Below are 22,575 nucleotides of genomic sequence, written 5' to 3' on the forward strand. Positions count from 1 at the left end.
ATCTGGGCTCTAACCCAAGGTGTCTAAATTATTGAGGAGGCATCTCAGTGGAGAGTCAGACGGCAAAGAGGACGTAGAGGCCTCCATTGTGGGACCCAGTCCCCGAGGGCAACAATGGGAGGATATTATGAATTGTGGGGCATCCCGGCGCGTCTCACATATCCACGAACAGCACAAGGCACACGAAAATCAGTCGTCACTGAGTTCTAGTGGCGTGCAAGGCCAAAGGTCTGAGGGCTATGGGTCACCTGGTGCCAGGCTTTTCAAAGAGAGGTCTCTGAGACCGACGACAAAAATAAACCCAAGCCGAGGATGAGAGGGAAGGGAACCCCTCTACCATCTGAGCCCCAGAGATAGCCAAACAGGGGAAACGCTCAAACCCCAGAGACACCCAAGGGAGAGACCGCAAAGGGAGCCCAAGAAGGGTATGTGGACTCACTAAAGGATGTCCGGTGTTGGATGCGAGCAAGGGCAATTGGGAGGATGAGTCCTGGCCAGTCACATCCTCAGGGTGGTCGTGGGGTGAGTCGGAATCGGGGTCCCACCAGGATTAGCAGGGAAACCCGATCTGAGTCATGGCACCAAATGTAGGCCCCAAAGTGACCATGTAGAGAGGAATGATCTGGCCAAGAGATTGTTTATTGCCGGGTGGGAGAGGGAGAGAGCCAAGAGAGCGAGAGAGAGACGAGCAGGGGCTTAAATACCCCTCAGTGAGACTCAGCATGATCTGATTGGTTAGGATCTTATGGTTCAAGCTGATTGGAGGTTGGGGCAGAAGGCGAATTCAAGCCAGACTTGAGGCAGGACCGTCACCCTGGGAAACAGAAACTTAAGGATGCAGTAAGAAACGAAACCTATTGGCGCCATTATTGCCAACAGTGTGTTTCCACCAGAGCACCCAACACTCTTGACCCCATTTTCTGTCTGTTTGTCTGTATCTTTTCTGAATCTCCAGTTGCCTCCATTTAGCCCCAGTTAGGTTCAATAATAACCGGGACTGAGAGAACGCTTGCTCACTCCAACAAGGGAGAGAGCGAGAAAACAGTGCTCCCTCCAATTTTTATTATTTGTTTTCTTCTGTTTATTTAATTCAATAAATAAATGTATTTAATTTGCTCTTCTTTTTCTAGTCTCCTATGGTGGAAACTTAGATTGTCAATATAACTTTTTTTTGTGGTAGTACTGGGTTTGAACTCAAGGCTTCACACTTGCTAGGCAAACACTCTACCACTTGTCCGGCAGCCCGACATCTTTCTTCTTTTCTGATATATGCATTCATAAAATTTCCTTTGAGTACTGCTTTTGCTGTATCACACAAATTTTGGTGAGTTGTGATGCCATTTTTACTTAGTTCAAAATAGTTTTTAAGGATTGGGGACATGACTTAGCAGTATAGTACTTACCCTGCATGTACAAGCCCTTGGGTTTCAGACCAGTGCTGCTAAATTTTTAAATTTTTCTTGAGCATTCATCTTTGACCCATGTGTGATTATTGGTGTGACTGGATTAATGTCACACCATTACTTGTTACTACTTTCTTTTTGCTGCCCTTTTTCTTTGTCTTCCATTCTTTTTCTGGCTTTTGTGGTTTTAATTTAGTATTTCATTGTTTCTCCTCCTTGTTAGCATGATTCTCTTTTTTCCTTTTACTATTTTTAGTCATTGCTCTAGAGTTTGAAATACACATTTACAACTAATCAAGTCCACTTTCAAGTAACAGTACTGCTCAAGGATTCTTTCCTCAGCAATATTCAATTGTACTAATAAGCCCACCAAACTCATTCAGTTCTGTTACAGTGGTTTTGATCTCTAGCCTTTCTCTTGGTTCTCAGGATTTCCTTCTCTGGTTGCATTGCCCACCTTTTTTTTGCATGATGTCTTAATCATAATTGTTTTAAATTTCCAGGCACTTAATCCTAACATACCTCCCATGTCTTGTTCTGACACTTGCTTTGTCTCTCCAAATTTTTTTTTCCTTTTGATATGCTTTGTAATTTTTTTCTTGATAGCAGAACATGTATACCACATAAAGGAACTGTTATACATAGGCCATAGTAGTGTAGTGGTAAGGTGTGAGGGGAAAGGAAACATTGTTTTGATCTTATCAGTCTGAGCTTTCAAGGTTTTAGATTGCAGACTTCACAGGTATTTGGGGTTTTTGTTTGTTTTTTTCTCTCCTCTTGAGTTGGGTATTTCAGTTCTCCCACACAGGTTAAAATGTTTTTCTCCTCCATTGTAGAAGGCTGTTGCTGACTATAAGTGGATAATTTCTTCCCCAGGTCAATTGTGCTGGTAATACCCAAGTGGGTTAGGCTACAGTTAGCTAGTTTTCTCCTGGGCACAAGCTTTGTTAAGAAGCATTTTCAACTCTCCCTGCTAGTGGCACCAGGGGACTTTTCTCCAGTATTTACTGTGACAACGCCATCAAGTTCTTGGTGGTAAAACACAAAAACGTGGGGACTCCTGAGGACTGGGTGGGTGCCCTTATAGTTTTTATCTCTTAGATATGCCCACTTGAATCCTCTGGTGATTTGTCAATTACAGGCCAGGTTTTCCTGCTTTAACACTGGTTGTATTAGCAGTCTCTGCTCATAAGTCTGTTCTGGAAAGCCTAAATTCATCTGTCTCTCTATTCTTGAGGACAGCAGTTTGCTGTGTCTTTACCTCTCTTATAAGTCCAAGAAGAGTTTTTGACTTTTTGTTCTGTTACTTTTTGCTTTTGTTTTTGGGTGGACCTAGGGTTTGTAGGGCTTTGCACTTGCAAAGCAGGCACCTGAACCACAGCTCTAGACCATTTTGCTCTGGTTATTTTGGAGGGATCTCATGAATTATTTGCCTCCAGCTGAGATCCTCCCAATCTCAGCTTCCCAAGTAGCTAGGTGCCCAACTCTGTTTAGTTTTTCAGTTGTTAGGATGGAGTGACAACTTCAAACTATTTACATGTGTAAGCAGAAATCAAAACTCCCCTCCCCCCAATTTTTTTTTGCCAGCCAAAACAAAGAACTTAAATGCTCTGTTTCTCTTTCAGATTTCCCACTGTTTTAGAGTAGTAGGTTTTATTGACTATATATATTCTAATGGAAAATATTAAGGAGCTTAATTTCAATTGTAGTAAAAAATGTTTGTGAGTTAACATATCTGGCAAATTTTAGGTGGAAGTATTTGCTAGATGCAGAAAAACGTAGGTCACAAATGAGTAATAAGTCACACTGTGTGAAAACCATTGAAAGACATGACTAATGTTCCAAAAACTTTTGTAACCTCAGTAAAACCCAGTGTGTGAAAGGGTTCTGCAGAGAATGCCTTGGCCTTTAAAGACAAGAAAGGATGCTTATTCACATATACTATGTATGCTACATGCTCAGGTGCCTATAGTTTTCAATTTGTGTATTCATATATATATGTATTATACATATATGCATTACAGATTAAATTTACTGTTTAAATTTCAAATGCTTCAGTGAAAGGTTCAGGCAGTTTCCCTAGAAACAAAAGTCAAATCCTATGTCAAAGATTTTTTTCCAATAACTCTGTCGAGTAGTTAAACTGTGCCAGATTCCAAGGGAGCTCTTGCCTTTATGTTTTAATCTATGAATAAAGATTGACAACCCTTTTATTCAAAACACTGTGTCTACGAGAGAGATATGGAAGAATGTTAATATTTTCTAAGAATCCACCTATTGAGAAATACACAGGAAGTGGAAAAACAAAAGTAACTAAAAATAGGTTGGCTACATTAATGTTGATTTTTATTTTATTTAAGAAATTTGATGGCTTAAAAAATTTTAAATTAAAACTAGAAAGCAGGTATTTAACCTCACAAATTGTTTTGCATTGTACACAGGGTAAAGACTATTTTGCAGTAAGATTTAGCTGAAAAATGCCCATATGTTAAATAAATTAATGTTTTATAATTACAAAGCTTAAAAACAAGATCTTCCATTCTGAGACATTTCTTAAGCAATGTAAAGGAGAAAAATACTCAGTCATCTAGCTACTAAGCACTTTTTACATGGCTGTTAGTAAATAATAATTAATATGAGTCAAATGTTCATATTAGTCTTTTTTTCTCTTAACATAGGTGGAATTAGACTCAATATTAAGTAACCTGGAGGCCGCAGATTTCACAGAACTGGTAAGAAGAGGAGGGTATTTTAAGAAAGGCTCAATATTGAATTCTTATCTTGTAAACCAGTCATTATTAGAAATATTTACCAACTGGACTCTTGAAATACATGACATTAAGCCTTTGTTCTGACACTGAGAAAATCTATTTTTCTTGCCTTAAGATTTTTCTACTCAGTTAAAAATATTTGTTACACAATGTATATTAAGAGTTTAAAAATGGGCCAGGCCCTGTGGCTCATATCTGTAATCCTAGTTGCTTGGAAGGCAGAGATCAGGAGGATAGAAGTGCCAGGCCAGCCCAGGCAAATAATTCACAAGACCCAATCTCAAAAATACCCAACATTAAAAAAAAGGGCTGGTGGAATGGCTCAAGTGGCAGAGGACCTGCCTAGCAAGCATTAGGCCCTGAGTTCAAACCCTAGTAATGCCCATCAAAAAAAAAAACATAGTAATAACGGGGGTGGGAAGAATAGGGAGCGGTGTGTGGTGGTGCATGCCTATAATCCCATCTGCTCTGGAAGCAGAGATCAGGAAGATTGTGGTTTGAGGCCAGCCTGGGCAAAAAAATTAGTACGACTCCTCCATCTCAACCAATAAGGTATGCATGGTGGTACACATCTATAATCCTAACTATTCAGGAAGCATAGGTGGGAAGGAGGATATCAGTCTGAGGCTGGCTGCAGGCAAAAATGCGAGACCCTGTCTGAAAAATAACTAAAGCAAAAAGGGCTGGTAAAGTGCCTGCCTAGCAAGCATGAAGCCCTAAGCTCAAACCCCAGTACCACCAAAAGAAAAAAAAAAAGAAGAAGAAGAAGAAGGATAGAATTAGAATATCACTATATGGTGTTTGCACCCAGTGAAGCAATAGAGATCAGTAACTATTAATATCCCTAAAAGAAAGACAGCCAGGTTGTACGTGGTTGCTGATGGAAGCACAAATCGCCTATAAAAGATGCTTGGGGGGATTCTTCTCCAGAATTTACTTTGACAACCTTGTCAGACTCCTGGTGGTAAAACTGAAAAAAAGATGGGAGTCCCTAGACTGGGTCCCCCTGGAGTTTTTAACTTTTCAGACTTACCTATATGGTTTCCTATTTACAGAAAGTACCACTGAAAAGGCAACATATTAAATGAACCTGTTTGGGAAAGGGAAGTTTCAGTCAGCAAAATCCAGACTGGGAAAAATGATAGGATAGTTTCTTCAACAAATTAATCAGAAAAAGGTGGAGTGATGCAGAGGTGAGAGGGGAGAGAGCTTGAGAGGACCTGTCAGTTCTAAGAGCCTTAAACATATCAGCCAAATACAGTAGATGGTCTTTCTTGGACCCTGATTCAAACAACCTTTTTTTTTTTAATTATTATATTATTATTACATTATGACATTTACAAAAGTGCTTACAATATATCTTAGCTAACTTCACCTCTATCATTCTCCTTTATCCTTCCATAGAACAGTTTCAGCAGGTCTCATTTTTTCCATTTTCATACATGAATACATAATATTTCCACCATATTCAACCTCCTACACCCTTTCTTTATATCTTCCCCCTCCCACTAGTACCAACCCCCAGACAGGACCTGTTTTACCTTCCTGAGGTTTAAAAAAAAGGTATTTTTCTTTGTTTAAGATACCTGTACAGCGTTTCATTATAACATTTCCATCTATATATGTATTGTATTCTGAATTGGTTCATCTCCTCCATTTTTCTCCTCTCTACCTTAGTCCTCTTCTTATGGTGAGTTCAGCAGCTTTAAGAATTTTGAAAACATCTGTGAACCAGGTGTATTAGCACACACCTGTGATCCAAGCACTCAAGAAGTCAGCCTGAGCTTCATAATGAGACCTGTCTCTTACGAAGTTAATTAATTAATAAAACATCTATGTGACAGTCAAGGAAATGTAAATTCTGATGATTGGATGTTAGATGAGCATAATCTTAATTGATAATATGGTTATGTTTTTTTAAAAGATTTTTTTCCATTTTATAGATAGATAGATCCTGAAGAATTTATGGATGAAATGATATAAACCAACCAATGATAATCCAACCCTTCACTTCCAAGTTACTTCTGAAGAGAACATTTATACAGAAATTTATAGTATATATAAAAAGAGAATAGTATAATTAGCTCCTATGAGCAGGGAACTAACAATATCTTCTCTGCTCAGAAAAGGATCAGGCTCTTTGGCTATGACATCAAAAACACAATCCCCCCAAAATTGATAAATTGAGAATGTAAAACAGTACAACTTCTTAGTCACTTAAATGTAAACCTACCATATAATTCAGAGATCTTATTCCTATTTACTCAAGAGAGATGAAAGTATATGTAAAACAAAAGCCGATCTACAAATCATTCTTATAGAAAAAAACTGAAAACAACTCAACACTCAAACATCTGTCAACAAATGAATAAACAAAGAAATTGTGGTATATCTAGGCAATGGAATAACTACTCAGGAAAGAAATGGGGTGGGGAAGGTGTTCATAGAGCTGTTCTGTTTCTTGATTTTGGTTGTATTTAGCCGGCTGTATTTGTCAAAACTCACAGAAGGGGTCACAGTGAAATTTAAGTTAATAAAAATGAAAAAAAGAACATACTGTAAACTTTCTGTGAAATTTAATTATGGCCTAACATTGTGTTCTTTAGTTTTAAAAAGTTATTAAGGTATAATTTACTGTTAGTGAATTGCTCCTTTATAGTCAACCCCTCTTCCTACCTCTGCCCCTAGCAACCACTGATTTGTTTTCTGTTCCAGTGCATCTGTCTTTTCCAAGATGTCATATGTATTGAATCCATAATAGGTAAATTTTTGTGTCTGACTTCTTTCACTCAGCATAACCTTGAGAGACAGTTCTATCCTTTTTTTTTGGTTGGTTTTGTTGAGACAGGTCCTGCTATGTAGCTCAGGCTGGACTGGAACTTATGATCCTTCTGCCTTAGCTTCCTGACTACTGGGAATTTTTTGTTGTTGTTGCTGGTTTGGGGTTATGGATTTTTTTGGTGGTACTGGAGTTTGAACTCAAGGTCTTGTGTTTGCCAGACAAGGGTTCTACCACTTGAGCCACACCTCCAGCCCTTTTTGCTTCAATTGTTTTTTCAGATAAGGTCTCATACTTTTGGCCTAGGGATAGCCTCTGATTGCAATCTCCACCTCCTAAGTAGTTGGGATTCCAGGCATGGCCCTGGTATCCAGCTTGTTCAGTCATTTTTGTGGCTGAGTAGTATTGCATTATATGGATGTATCACAATTCCCCAATTGTGGGATATTTAGGTTAATTCCAGTTTTTCTTCTTCTTTAGGTTAATTATAAGATCAATAAATGTACATTAAGTGAAGATGTAAGCATGGTTATTAGAAGCACATGTCCTCCCCTGTCCCTCTCCCCTACTCCCATTCCTGATGTAATGACTGCTCTATAGTTTGGAATGTATTTTTCTATCTATGTACATTCCCACACAAAACCCAACATGCATGCATATACACAAATGTTTATATTTGGGGCAGGGTGCTATGTTTAACAAAAATCAGATCTAGCAACATTCTGTTCTGCAGCTTGCATTCTTTGTTAAGCAATATATCCTAAAATCTTTTAGGCTTGCTTATAAAGATCAACCTTATTTTTATATAGCTGTATAATGTTCTCTGATATAACACATCTAATTTAGTTGATCTTTCCCCCATTACTGAGCTTCACATTATCTCTAATTTTTTCATATTCCAAATAAGTCTACTATTAACTTTTATACAAAAGTCTTGATTCAGTTGCATATCCTATAGAACTCTAATGGAATTACTCAAAGAGTATACATATTTAATTTGTTTACATACCATTCAGTTGCCCACAGATAGGTTGTACCAATTTGTGCTTTCAAAACTAGTATATGATAATATTGGATATTTTAGATGGTATGTAATAGAAGCTTTTTCTCTTTAACATGTTTATCTCATCATTCTCTCATGGAATAACAAATTTTTTATTCCATTCCTAGATGTCTCTAATCAACAATATTTTTTAAGAATCAAAGTTACAAAGATAAGGTTGTTCTCAGTCAAATAGATATATATTCATATTATATTTCAGCCTAATACTCTATTGATTCTAAAGAAAGCACTATGAAAAGTTGTTACTGAAGAATATAATTGCCATTTTAACTATTGTAGCTGAGCTAGGATCTTTTTATCTCACACACACACTGTAACATAAATCCACTGTGAATTTTTTCCCTCTAGTCTGAGGATTACTATGACATGAGACGGCTATATACAATTTTGGGATCTTCTCTATTTTATAAGGTAAGTTAAAGCTTGAAATTTTTATAAATATCTAACTGCCGTACACACAAACCTAAAGTAAATTTTCTTAAATTTTTACACACATGAAAAATACATTTATCTCTTTCCTTAGAGTGTACATACCATCAAATTAAGATCCTAAAATTAGACCTGTACCTCTACATTTATAAACAAATGAATATTTCTGGTTTTATTATATTCTAAGGGATTTGCAAATGTGTAAAAGAGAAACAATATGAAAGAACCAAGTGTGTGAGAGAAAAGAGCAGCACTTTCTTAATTTCCTTTTGCAGTAGTGTATTTTTTATACTATCTTGAGAAGTACCCTTGCATCTTTTAAGTAAATCTTAAAATATTAACCTCCATGTAAAACAAATTAGGTATCAAATGAATTTAAATGTTTTCATTTAAAAAGTATCTTTAAACACTGTTTATAACATATCTAACAAAGAATCAGAGACTCAGAAGGGTACAAAGTGAAAAAGAAGTCTCTTCCTGACTCAACTCCAACTTTTCCACTTTCCATTTTCGGAATTCAGTTTTTCTGTTATTTAGTCAAACATGCAGGGTAATTCTGCACAAAGGTGATCTTGCTTTGTGTTAAAGTTTACCTTACATTATCATTTGATCTCGACCTCAGAAAAATAATTTTTCTTTGTTATATCTTAATCTATTGCACTTCAAACTGGATTTTAAGCCAACTATAGAAGTATTTCTAAAACTCTCAGAAACAGAGAATGATTGCTTTGTCTTATTAGTTGACGTCTGCTCTTTGTGTGGTTAAATTCAAGGGTTATTTGATATGCAGTCATTTGCCTAAAGACGATCTTATTGATATTGCTGTTTACTGTCGCCACTATTGCCTGCTGCCTTTAGCAGCAAAACAAAGAATTGGTCAGTTGATAATATGGAGAGAAGTATTTCCTCAGCGTCACCTCCAGCCTTCCACAGACTCAAACACTGAAGTCTTCCAGGAACCTGAAGGGAGATATTTTTTACTAATAGTTGGATTGGTAAGTTTGCCTGGAGTTAATTACTCCAGGGAGTTTTGCCATCTATTTACTGTCTAAATCAATATACAAACAAACATGCCCATAAAGAAGTATATCAAATACCACCGTTCAAGAACATGTTAGGTGCCCCTTTATTCTTTGTCTTTTACATCCATTTACACCTCCTGAACAAATACTGATAAAATCCAGGATAAGATTTTGGCAGGTTCTGAAGATCTTTTGTACCCCTTCCTTTAGTGGTTTTATCCATTGGAATATTTTAGGAAATAGAAATAGTCACAAGAAAAAATACAGAGTCAAGCTAGGCATGGGAGGCAGAGGCAGGAGGATCATGAGTTTGACACCAGCCTAGGCTACCAAAATGAGACCCTATCTTAGAAAAAGAATGTAGAGTCAGAAGTAGAATAAATATGTAATTGTAAATATAAGAACTTCTAATAGTTGAGGTTTCTTTGAACGTTGTCTCACGGATTCCATCTATAAGAGAAGTGGTTGAGGTTGTTTTCAACCAGGATTAATTGCTTTGATAAGGGCTGGCAGAATGGCTCAAGTGGTAGAATGCCCATCTAGCAAGCATAAGGCCTTGAGTTCAAACCTTGGTACCATTAAAAAAAAAGAATCTTTGTTAAGAATCAAGAAGGAAAGGGAAGGAGAAATTTTTAATAATCATCCTATGATCATGCCATGTGCCCATTTGTCTTAGTATTTACAAATTTTACATATTATACATAAATATTTCCATGGTAGCTAAACCTATATTAACTTTCTTTTCTAGAGACATTATGTGTTATGTGTACTATTAGAAGCTGGAGGCTGTGCATCCAAGGCTGTTGGGAATCCTGGCCCAGACTGTATATATGTGGATCAGGTCAAAACAACTCTTCATCAGCTGAAAGGAGTAGATTCCCTCATTGATGAACAGATAGCATCTTCTCCAGGACCCTGTTTGTCCTGTGCTGACTGGTTCCTTGCTGGACCACGTGAAATAGCAGATTTGGCCACTTCTCCTGTCCTCAGTAGGCTACAAGGTACTTCCAAAGCAGCAACCTCTCCAACATGCAGAAGAACCCTTTTTGGTGACTATTCCTTAAAGACACGGAAGCCGAGTCCCTCCCGAAGCAGTGGAGGAGCTGACTATGGTTGTGAAAGTGGAGAAGGTGTTAGCCTTAATCTGCACACTGCACTGGATGCAGCATGTAAGCAAAGAGAACCTCAGGGCTCCAATGGTTCGGAAGAAAGTGGAGCCTTGGTTAAGGTGTGTGTTCACTCAAGTGTGTGCATTGTGGGAGATAATTACAAGGGAATTTCTTAACACTGGATCATTCCTCACTTGAAATTGTGGTGGTTTTAGTCATCGTTGCCAAACCAAAGATTTAGAACCAAAAAGAGAAAGATAGGAACCTCTTAACATCTAGTACTTAGAGGTAAAGAAACTCGTAAATGTTGCTGTTCACGGCTATCAGTTTTTCTTCTGTATTGATACTGATAACAGAACATCCTACCAATAGTGCATTTTCAGGGCTGACCTGACTGAATAGCCAGTTTAATGTTCAGTAGAAACAAAAAGAGACCAGAACTGAGAGCAAGAGAGTGAGTGAGAGAGAGAGAGTCTACTTTTTATAGATAACTTTTTTTATATGCACTTGTGAATGTCTCAAAGATTCAAAATGCAGCTATAAAGCAGAGGATGTTCATTTTTCAGGTTACCATTTTTCTTACATTTTTTTCCATGAATATACCATAAAATATCCTAATGAACAATAAAGTAATCATCCTTGGAAACTTTGTACTTATTCTAATGATGCCGTTGTCTTCCAAAACATTTTGAAACTTGCTATCTCAATGGATGGAGGTGATGCCAGACAAGGCATACAGAAGGTAGAATCTGAGAAGAGGTACTGATAAAAATGAGCTTCTGACTCACATGGCATAAATAACTCAGACTCAGACTCCTAAGTCCAAACCACAAGACAGTTTCAGAGCCATAAGTGAAATGTATTTAGAAAGTGCTCATACTGTAACTGTGCTCACTATCTTTGTTAGTGAAATTGGTAGGAAATACAGTCTTAAGAGGATTTAGATAGATTTAAGAATTTCAAAGACATAAATAGCTCCCAAGAGAAACTGATTTAAGATTCACCAATTCAACAAATGTTTATTGGGTTAAAGGCTACACTACACAGAGAGATAGAATAATGCAGACAAGTGAGCATACATACTTATGTTCTGGTAATGGCTGTAGGAAGTTTCAAGGAACACCTTCATGCCCTCCCATGACATGGCCCTGGGAATTCTTGTTAACAAAGGATAATAAGCCACAAGGTACAAGTTAGTATAAAAAAATTTAAATGAAGCATTGCAGTAAGTAGTTCTTTTAGAAGGGTTTTTAATTTTATAATGCTTCCTGGTCTTTGATTCTATTCTTAGATATAAAATGATGTTAACTGTTTTTCAGATCACTAAAAAGAAGTCTAATCTTCCAAATCTATTTCATCTGGGAAATCTGAAAAAGGACCTTTCAGAAAAAGAATTGGAAATATATGACACAATGAAGTAAGAAACTTCCTTCTACTATTCTTTTTCACTTAGACTCATTGTCTTTGAGGAAGTTTTGAAATGAGAAAATACAATATCATAAAGATGATTCAACAAATGTAAATATGACATATCTTACAAATTTGAAGTAATAACTATAGTATATCTGTAATGTTTCATTATTACACATTTAAGAAAATGACCATATTCATAGGAGATTAAAAAAACACCCAAAGTAATATTTCAAAATACAAAACTCCCCTTTTATCTCTCTTTTGTATGGCTTTCTGGTGAATACTGAGTCCTCATCGCAGGGTACACATTCCCAGTGCTTGAGGATGACAGGCTGCTAAGGGCTCACAGCTGGGTTCCTCTCTTGAGAGTACCCCACTTATAATGACTCACAGATGAGTGAGTATGAAGACTTGGTCCCTTCCTAAAGTCAAGACAACTCTGAAAGGCCATCCAAGCCTCACAGTTCTAGTGGTGTCTGCTGAGACCTCTGTTGAAACTGCAGCACAGTTCAGCTTCTCCCTCTGTTCAGTCCTGCTTCAATCACATGCCCCACAGCTATTTCTCCCCTCTGTGTATCTCTTGCTCAGAGTGTGTACCCTAGCAATTGGTCCTATGACAAATAGGCAAAACTTCAGTTACATTGGGTAGGGCATTCTGAGGTAAAAGGAACTGAGTGAGGAGGGAATGTTTAGCACTTTAAACTATCTATAATTATTATAATATGAGATGTTACATATTCACTTCTTGTGCAATTATGTGGTTGACAAGCAAGTCTGCTTGAGTCTTGCCTGGTATTTAATTTTGGTGTCATGTATGGGATCAGTTGGTATAACAGACTCAACTGCACACTTTTACTTAAGCAACTAGACCTGTAGAAATAGAATTCTGACACACTACACACACACGAGTATATAGCTATCACATTCTTAATCATTGAAATATTTTATAATAAGTTCAAGCATGTCACTGAGTTCTCAAGAAATGCTTTTTTTCTGAAGTTAAGATTAAAAAAACCTAATGTATCTGCATAAAATTAAGCTTTGGAAATCTAATGTGTTAAAATTTGTGGGAGGTGTTTTTGTTTGTTTTTTTTTGGTGACGGTACTAGGGTTTGAACTCAGGGCTTCACACCTGCGAGGCAGGTACTCTACCATTTGAGCCATGCCTCCAACCCTAAAACTCGGTATTTAATGCTTCTACATATGAATGTTTAAGTTTTTAATAGTTGTTTAAAAAAAAAATCTGAAGCTTTCTGTGGAACCCTAAAGCACCTTCAAAAAGCCCTAGTCTTCCATTTAAAAGAACTACTGTTCTGGAATTTTATTGCTTACACACCATATTTTGTAAATATGTATGTTGTTTTGGCAATATCTCTAGTAAAGGGAAAGTTTTCTTTAATTCAGTAGCTTAAACAAGCTCACATATGGTATAACGTGCCAGAGATGTGCCTTTCTTCTCATTATTGACATGGAAAGATGTCTGTGAAGTACACTGTGTAGCTCATTTTAAAACAGTATGTAATTAATATATTATACTAACTTGTGTGTACACATTTTATAAAATAAAAATATGTATTAAAATTATGTGTACATATTGAAATTGTACCTATATAAATTTTTGTATGCATACACACACTAGACATTTCATTTAGTAACCAAGTCCTGTCTTTCTGCATTGCAGTAGACCTTGAGGCCATTCAACCCCAACTGATACCACATTGGTTCAAACTCCCATTTTCCTTCCCTGGTTTCACTGCTGTAGCCTCCCAACTTCCAGCCGAACCTGCATCCATTTTCTAGTGCTGGAGTGACCTTTCTAAAGAGCACATTTAACCTAATAGACTTTTTTGTACAAATCTTTTGTCTTCCTATTAGGTAATTGCTTGGTTGATTTTTTTTTTAACTTCCAGTTAATATACACCATTTTTCAAGAGCTAAACTTGCTCATTGTGTTGTGGTTCATTTTTGAGAGAAAAAAAATAAATATAACAAAAATGTTGATTCTAACCACCACTCAAAAGAATCTTATCAACAGTTATTGTTTTAGGAATAATTTCTGTTCTGTATTTTTCTTGAATTTGAAGACCTCTAGATTAAAATGATCCTTTTTGAGTCATTATATAATTCTTCTCATCTTGATGATTTGTTTTTATTGCTTAAAAGATAGCAGCCACCAGTTGTTCCAGCTGCCTGATGTTGTGGATGTTTTCCTTCCCTCTCTTATGGCTAGTCTCACTGATAAATTTATTCAACTCATGCTATCTAGACAGATTAACATTTTAACAGGAACTTAATTAGTGAAAATGATCAAGGTAGTATCTAGGCTAACAACTTTTTCCTTGCTTTCTGTGTTTAAAGCTAGGGAAAAACAATCAACTGAACTGAAGGTTTTTGTTTTTTAATATAGAGAGCCTTTATCACAGCAGAATTAGAATGGGCAAACTGAATGTTTGAGTTGCAGATGGGGAACTGCTGTCCTGATATTTTGATTGGCAGTGGACAGAAAAAAACAAGGTACAGGAAGAGCAAGCTCCAGAGTCAGCTAAGCTCTGCCACCTGGCTATGTGACCTTAATCTAATTAATCCATGTCCACTGAACCTTAGTTGTCTCATGGTTAAAATGAGAATAATAATATTTAATATCTTACAAGGTCATTATGAAAATTAAAAGTAAAGTTCTTGAAAGCACCCACCCTGGCACACAGAGAACATTTGGTATTGTAACTTCTGTATTATTCTTTCTTATCATTACTATTGTTCTTTAACCTTTCTTCCTACTGGTAGTTCTAAGCAGGATTTACAACTTCTGCTGACCTTGCTGAGATAAAATAGGGAGGAAAATATGGGAAAGAAAGGAAAAATGAAAATTATAAGAGAATATAGGACACAGGAAGATTGTAATCACAAGAAGAGGTGGAATACTGCCACTTACTGCCAAAGTATTATAGAATAGTAATATTCTATAATATATAGAATATATTATATATATAATAATAATTTTATATTATTCAAGACTATCAACTTTAATGCCATGGTGAAAGACTTAAATGCTACTGACTTAAATGTGTTTAGTTGGTTCCTCCAAGGCTGCTGTGAACCACACTGGGGTAGACTGAGGGAGGACCTGAGACTGCTTAGACTCTCAATGTTAATGTGAAAGTGAAAACTGCATGAGTTAAACATCAAAGGAAGACTTTATTTAGGACTATTATCATAGGAGACAGCATGTGGACTCAATCCTGCTGAATGAAAGGACAAGCTTCTAACTCAGGATCTACTTTTTCTTGGGCATTCAGAAGGTGCAAGAAAGGATGATCTGGCCCCAATCTCCCAAAAGCTCAGACACCGTCAGATGTCCGATCCATTCACATCAACGACCCTTTTAACATTTTCTGCACAAACATCATCAGTTAAGAAAAAGATGGCAGGATTCCAATATGACGAATAGAGAGAGGAAGTAGAAAGTGTGCTTCCTAAAGTAAACTCTTGGAAAGATGCTGGATATACACCTGGCAGGAAAAACCACCAAGAAGAGGCAAAACTCCGACACCTCCACACCCCCAGCCCACGCATAGCATCCCCACGCCATGTTAAATGGAGAAACCAGGAGGACTCCCACACCGCCAGACGCCAGCTCCTAACCTGCTTGGGGGACCACCAGGTGAGCAAATAAGCAGCACACAGTACTCCCTGGGACAAATCAGCATAGCCCCCTGGACAGACTGGCCCCCTGCCCAGGGAAAAAAGAAAAAAATAAAACCTAAATAATAAACAAGCAGCTGAAAAAAAAAAAGACAGGTAGCAAAGAAGGTGGGGTACCCTGAGCTCTGGAGAGTGGGGGAGGGGCACTCCCTCACAGAACTGTAAATAAGCTGACTGGAGAAAGTGGGTGTGGTGCCGCCTCCCCCAGTGGGCTTGGAGAGGGGAAGGCATCTAACACCAGCTAAAGTGTGTGGCACTCTCCACTGGAGAGTGGGGGAGGGGCACCTCCCCACGTGAACTCTAAATAAAAAAGGACTGCGATTGCAACAGGCAGGTAGGGCTGTATACTGTAGAAAACAAAAGGGGCATGCTACAGGAGAACTCTAAATAAACATAGCCTGCAGGGCTAGGTGAGTGTAAAGCTCATTCCTAAGATCTGCAATAAATAAAGCCTGCAGCAGCAACTGGCTGACAGTAGGCAGCAGGTGAGCTGCAGCCTCAGATAGACATTCACAAAGCTGTCTCCAGACTCCTTTTTTTTTTTTCCTTTGATGAGACATCAGAACTACTACTGAAACACCAACACCAGGACTTAATGCTGAAGGATTAACACCAAAACTGTTAAAACTGAAACTGCATTGCGTTTGAACTTGGGATATTTTTTTTCCCCTTTGATGAGACAACAACAGAACTACTACTCAGACACCAACACCAGGACTTGATGCTGAAGGACTAACACCAAAACTATTAAGACTGAAATTTTATTGCATTTGAACTTGGGGAATTTTTTTTATCCTCTCTCTGTCTCTCTAATGCCTGTTTAGCTCACTGTTGATCAATACACTATCTTTCCCTGTTTATTTCTTTGGCTCTGTTTTTTGTTTTGTTTTCCTTTTTCTTTACCTTTTTTGTTTTCCCTCTCCTCTCACCCTTCCATTTTAGATATCATCATTGTTACTATTACAAACTAGACAATACTGAATTATACACAGTACAGGGACAGTAACAGTAGCAAGGGAAATGATGGGAAGGCGGAAAAAGGAGGGAAACCATTTCCCCCCCAATAATAAAGTAGTACAGGAACCAGAGGGAAATGAAGAAAACAGATGCCCAGATCCAGACTCCAATAAAATGAAGATAAACTGTGCCAAAGAACCCAATGAAGCCCACAAGAACACTCTGAAAGAAGAAATCCTGCAAGTAATCAGTGAGAATTTTATAGAGATGATACTGGATATGGTCAACCAAAATGTGCAGGAGACACTCAAGAAATTCCAAGACAACAAAAATAGAGAATTTGAGAAAGCACAAGAACAAATAAAAGAAACTATAGAAGCACTGTATAAACACCAAAGTGAAACAGAAAGAAGATGATAAAGAGATAAATGAACTCAGGATGAAAATAGACAATATTAAAGAGGAAACAACTCAGGATATGGAAAACCTCAGAAAAAAGAATGAATCAGAAATGCAAAACAAAATGGAGGGCCAACCGGTAGACTAGAACAAGCAGAAGACAGAATCTCAGAACTCAAAGATGAAATGGTAATTAAAGGAAAAACCAAAGAACTATTAGTTAAACAACTCAAGACCTGTGAAAAGAAAATGCAAGAATGACTCCATCAAAAGACCAAACCTGAGAATCATGGGCACTGAAGCAAGCAAAAGGAATGCATAATATATTCAACAAAATAATAACAGAAATTTTTCAAAATAGGTGGAGCAATAAAAGTCTTCCATGATAAGCAGAAACTAGAACAATATATGACCACAAAGCCATCACTACAAAAGATTCTTCAAGAGATTCTGCACACAGAAAGTGAAACCCAACATAACCATGAAAGGGCACGCAGTGCCAAACTACAGGAAAAGAAAGAGCAAGAAAGTAGAGAGTAACATCGATTTAGCTACACACAATCAAACCCTCAAACAACTAAGACAACTAAATGACAGGAATCATCACATACCTATCAGTACTAACACTTAATGTTAACGGACTTAACTCCTCCATCAAAAAGCACCATTTGACAAACTGGATTAAAAAGGAAGATCCAACCATTTGTTGCTTACAGGAACCCATCTCATCAATAGAAATAAGCATAGGCTTAGGATGAAAGGCTGGAAGAAGATTTACCAAGCCAATGGCCCCCCAAAACAGGGAGGAGTAGCAATACTTGTCTCGGACAAAGTAGACTTCAAACTTACATTGACCAAACGAGATAAAGAAGGACATTCCATACTAATAAAAGGGGAAATAGACCAAAAGGAAATAAGAATTATCAACCTATGTGCACCCAATGTCAACGCACCCAATTTCATCAAACATACCCTGAAAGACCTAAAAGCATATATTAACTCCAACACAGTGGTTGTGGGAGACTTTAACACCCCATTATCATCAATAGATAGATCATCCAAACAAAAAAATCAATAAAGAAATCCTAGATCTAAAACATACCATGATCAAATGGACCTAGTTGATGTCTACAGAACATTTCATCCAACTTCTACACAATATACATTTTTCTCAGCAGCCCACAGAACCTTCTCCAAAATAGATCATATCCTAGGGCACAAAGCAAGCCTGAGCAAATACAAGAAAATAGAAATTATACCATGCATTCTATCTCATCACAGTGCATGAAAACTAGAACTCAACAACAAAAATAAAGACAAAAAACATGCAAGCAGCTGGAAACTGACCAACTCATTGCTTAATGAACAATGGGTCATTGATGAAATAAAAGAGTAAATTAAAAGGTTCCTGGAAATCAATGAAAATGAAAACACAACCTACCAGAACCTATGGGACATAGCAAAGGTAGTCCTGAGAGGAAAGTTTATACCCATGAGTGCATATATTAAAAAGACTGAAAGATCTCAAATCAATGACCTAATGATACATCTCAAACTCCTAGAAAAACAAGAACAAGCAAATCCCAAAACAAATAGAAGGAGAGAGATAATAAAAATAAGAGCTGAAATCAACGAAATAGAAACCAAAAAAAAAACCATACAAAGAATTAATGAAACAAAAAGTTGGTTCTTTGAAAATATAAACAAGATTGATAGACCCCTGGCAAACCTGACTAAAATGAGGAGAGAAAAAACCCAAATCAGTAAAATCAAGAATGCAAAAGGGGAGATAACTACAGACACCATGGAAGTCCAGGAAATCATCAGAGACTACTTCGAGAACCTATATTCAAATAAATTTGAAAATCTAAAAGAAATGGACAGATTTCTAGATACATATGATCATCTAAAACTGAACCAAGAGGAAATTAATCACCTGAATAGATCTATAACACAAAATGAAATTGAAGCAGCAATCAAGAGTCTCCTCAAAAACAAAAGTCCAGGACCTGATGGATTCTCTGCTGAATTCTATCAGACCTTTAAAGAACTGATACCAACCCTCCTTAAACTGTTCCACAAAATAGAAAGGGAAGGAAAACTGCCAAACACATTTTATGAAGCCAGTATTACACTTATCCCAAAACCAGGCAAAGACACCTCCAAAAAGAAGAACTATAGGCCAATCTCCTTAATGAACATTGATGCAAAAATCCTCAAAAAAATAATGGCAAACTGAATTCAACAACACAATAAAAAGATCATTGCATATGACCAAGTTGGCTTCTTCCCAGGAATGCAGGGGTGGTTCAACATATGCAAATCAATAAATGTAACACAGCACATTAACAGAAGCAAAGACAAAAACCACTTGATCATCTCAATAGATGGAGGAAAAGCCTTTGATAAGATCCAACACCATTTCATGATAAAAGCTCTAAGAAAACTAGGAATAGAAGGAAAGTACCTCAACATTATAAAAGCTATATGACAAACCTACAGCCAGCATTATACTTAATGGAGAAAAACTGAAACCATTCCCTCTAAAATCAGGAAAGAGACAAGGATGCCCACTATCAACATAGTACTGGAATTCCTAGCCAGAGCAATTAGGCAAGAAGAAGGAATAAAAGAAATACAAATAGGTAAAGAAACTCAAAATATCCCTATTTGCAGACGATATCATCCTATACCTTAAAGACCCAAGAAACTCTACTCAAAAGCTCCTAGACACCATCAACAGGTATAGCAAGGTAGCAGGATATAAAATCAACATAGAAAAATCATTAGCATTTCTATACACTAATAATGAACAAACTTAGAATGTATAAAAACAATTCCATTTACAGTAGCCTCAAAAAAAGCCCAGATACCTAGGAGTAAACTTAACAAATGATGTGAATGACCTCTATGAGGAAAACTATAAACTCATGAAGAAAGAGATTGAAGAAGACTATAGAAAGTGGAGAGATCTCCCATGCTCATGGATTGGTAGAATCAACATAGTAAAAATGGCTGTACTCCCAAAAGCAATCTACATGTGTAATGCAATTCCCATCAAAATCCCAGTTACATTCATCAAAGAGATTGAAAAATCTATGGTTAAATTTATTTGGAAACACAAGAGACCACGAATAACCAAGGCAATATTCAGCAAAAAGAACAACGCTGGAGGTATCACAATACCCAACATCAAACTATATTACAAAGCAATAGCAATAAAAACAGCATGGTACTGGCACAAAAACAGACATGAAGACCAGTGGAACAGAATAGAGGACCCGGATATGAAGCCACACAAGTACAACCAACTTATCTTTGACAAAGTTGCTAAAAATATACAATGGAGAAAAGACAGCCTCTTCAACAAAAACTGGGAAAACCGGTTAGCAGTCTGCAAAAAACTGAAACTAGATCCATGTTTATCACCCTATAACAATATTAACTCAAAATGGATCAAGGATCTTAATATCAGACCACAAACTCTAAAGTTGATACAGGAAAGAGTAGGAAATACTCTGGAATTAGTAGGTATAGGTAAGAACTTTCTCAATGGAACCCCAGCAGTTCAGCAACTAAGAGCTAGCATAGACAAATGGGACCTCATAAAACTAAAAAGCTTTTGCTCAACAAAAGAAATGGTCTCTAAACTAAAGAGACCACACACAGAGTGGGAGAAAATACTTGCCAGCTACACATCAGACAAAGGACTGATAACCAGAATATATAGGGAACTCAAAAAACTAAACTCTCCCAAAATTAATGAACCAATAAAGAAATAGGCAAGTGAACTAAAGAGAAGTTTCTCAAAAGAAGAAATTCAAATGGCCAAAAAACACATGAAAAAATGCTCACCATCTCTAGCAATAAAGGAAATGCAAATTAAAATCACGCTAAGATTCCACCTCACGCCTGTTAGAATAGCCATCATTAGAAGCACCAACAACAGGTGTTGGCAAGGATGTGGGGAAAAAGGAACCCTCATACACTGCTGGTGGGAATGTAAACTAGTACAACCACTCTGGAAAAAATTTTGGAGACTTCTTAAAAATCTAAACATAGATCTGCCATATATGATCCAGCAATACCACTCTTGAGAATATACCCAAAGGAATGCAACACAGGTTACTCCAGAGGCACTTGCACACCCATGTTTATTGCAGCACTATTCACAATAGTCAAGTTATGGAAACAGCCAAGATGCCCCACTATTGATGAATGGATTAAGAAAATGTGGTATTTATACATAATGGAATACTACTCAGCCATGAAGAAGAATGAAATGTTATCATTTGCAGGTAAATGGATGGAACTGGAGAACATCATCCTGAGCGAAGTTAGTCAGGCCCAGAAGACCAAAAATCATATGTTCTCCCTCATATGCAGACTTTACATCAAGGGCAAACACAACAAGGGGATTGGACTTTGATCACATGATGAGGTGAGAGCACACAGGGAGGTATGAGGATAGGCAAGAAACCCAAAAAAAAAAAAAAAACAAGCTAGCATTTGATGTGCTCAATGTGAAGGAACTAATACAGAAACTTTAAAGCGACAGAGGCCAATAGGAGAAGGGGACCAGGAACTAGAGAAAAGGTTAGTTCAAGAAGAATTAATTTAGAATGTAACACATATGTACAGGAAAGCAATGTGAGTATGCTCCCTGTATAGCTATCCTTATCTCAACTAGCAAAAACCCTTGGTCCTTCCTATTATTGCTTATACTCTCTCTTCAACAAAATTAGAGATAAGGGCAAAATAGTTTCTGCCTGGTAGCGAGGGGGTTGGGGGGGAGAAGGAGGTGGGGGGAGGGGAGAGGGAGAGAGAAGGGAGGGGGGGATGAGGGGGAGAAATGATCCAAACATTGTATGTACATATGAATAAAAAAATGTGTTTAGTTTGCTGGAAGATAGTTTTATATGTGGTCCACTGCAGACTGATACCTTGCTTGTAGATCCCTAGGCTAGACAGGAGCTGAGTTATTCATTACCAACTATGGAAAAAGAGGGGCTTAGCCAATTTGGGTGGTTTAGTAAAGGGACGATTGAGTTACCTGCAAATGAACAGTTATTTACTTCTCTTTGCCTCCATTAAGAGAATTAATAACCCTAGCGTGTACTTCACTTGAGAACAAAGAAAGACCTTAATATTTGGCCCACTTTCTTTACTCTAGACATAAATAAAAACTTGTAAGGTGTCTACAAAATTCAGAGTAAAACAATACTTTGAAATGTACTTAAATGTCTCCTCTCTAACTCCCCCTCCTTTTCAAGATTGACATCTGGTCCTGAGAACACACTTTTCCACTATGTTGCCTTAGAAACTGTGCAAGGAATCTTCATTACTCCTACCCATGAAGAGGTGGCACAGCTAAGTGGCGCTGTCCACTCTCAGCTGATAAAGAATTTCCATCAGTGTTGTCTTTCCATTCGTGCAATTTTCCAACAGACATTGGTGGAAGAGGTAAACATAGTTTTATAAATATATGTAGCTTTCTGTCAATATCATTTCCAAATTTCTAAACATTC

At 37.3% G+C, this 22,575-nt stretch overlaps 1 protein-coding gene across 3 annotated transcripts in view; it reads left to right on the forward strand.

The window, feature by feature from the left end:
- Window positions 1-22,575, forward strand: part of Intu (inturned planar cell polarity protein) — a 101,153-nt gene that overhangs the window by 70,613 nt on the left and 7,965 nt on the right. For all 3 annotated transcript variants that reach the window (XM_074041146.1, XM_020156180.2, XM_074041147.1), the window contains 6 exons: window positions 4,082-4,135; window positions 8,365-8,427; window positions 9,219-9,440; window positions 10,216-10,695; window positions 11,896-11,993; window positions 22,321-22,510. In XM_074041146.1, coding sequence (XP_073897247.1) covers window positions 4,082-4,135; window positions 8,365-8,427; window positions 9,219-9,440; window positions 10,216-10,695; window positions 11,896-11,993; window positions 22,321-22,510 — 1,107 coding nt within the window. The remainder of the gene's footprint in view (window positions 1-4,081; window positions 4,136-8,364; window positions 8,428-9,218; window positions 9,441-10,215; window positions 10,696-11,895; window positions 11,994-22,320; window positions 22,511-22,575) is intronic.

Source organism: Castor canadensis, chromosome 9 (genome assembly GCF_047511655.1).
Source record: "Castor canadensis chromosome 9, mCasCan1.hap1v2, whole genome shotgun sequence".
NCBI lineage: Eukaryota > Metazoa > Chordata > Mammalia > Rodentia > Castoridae > Castor > Castor canadensis.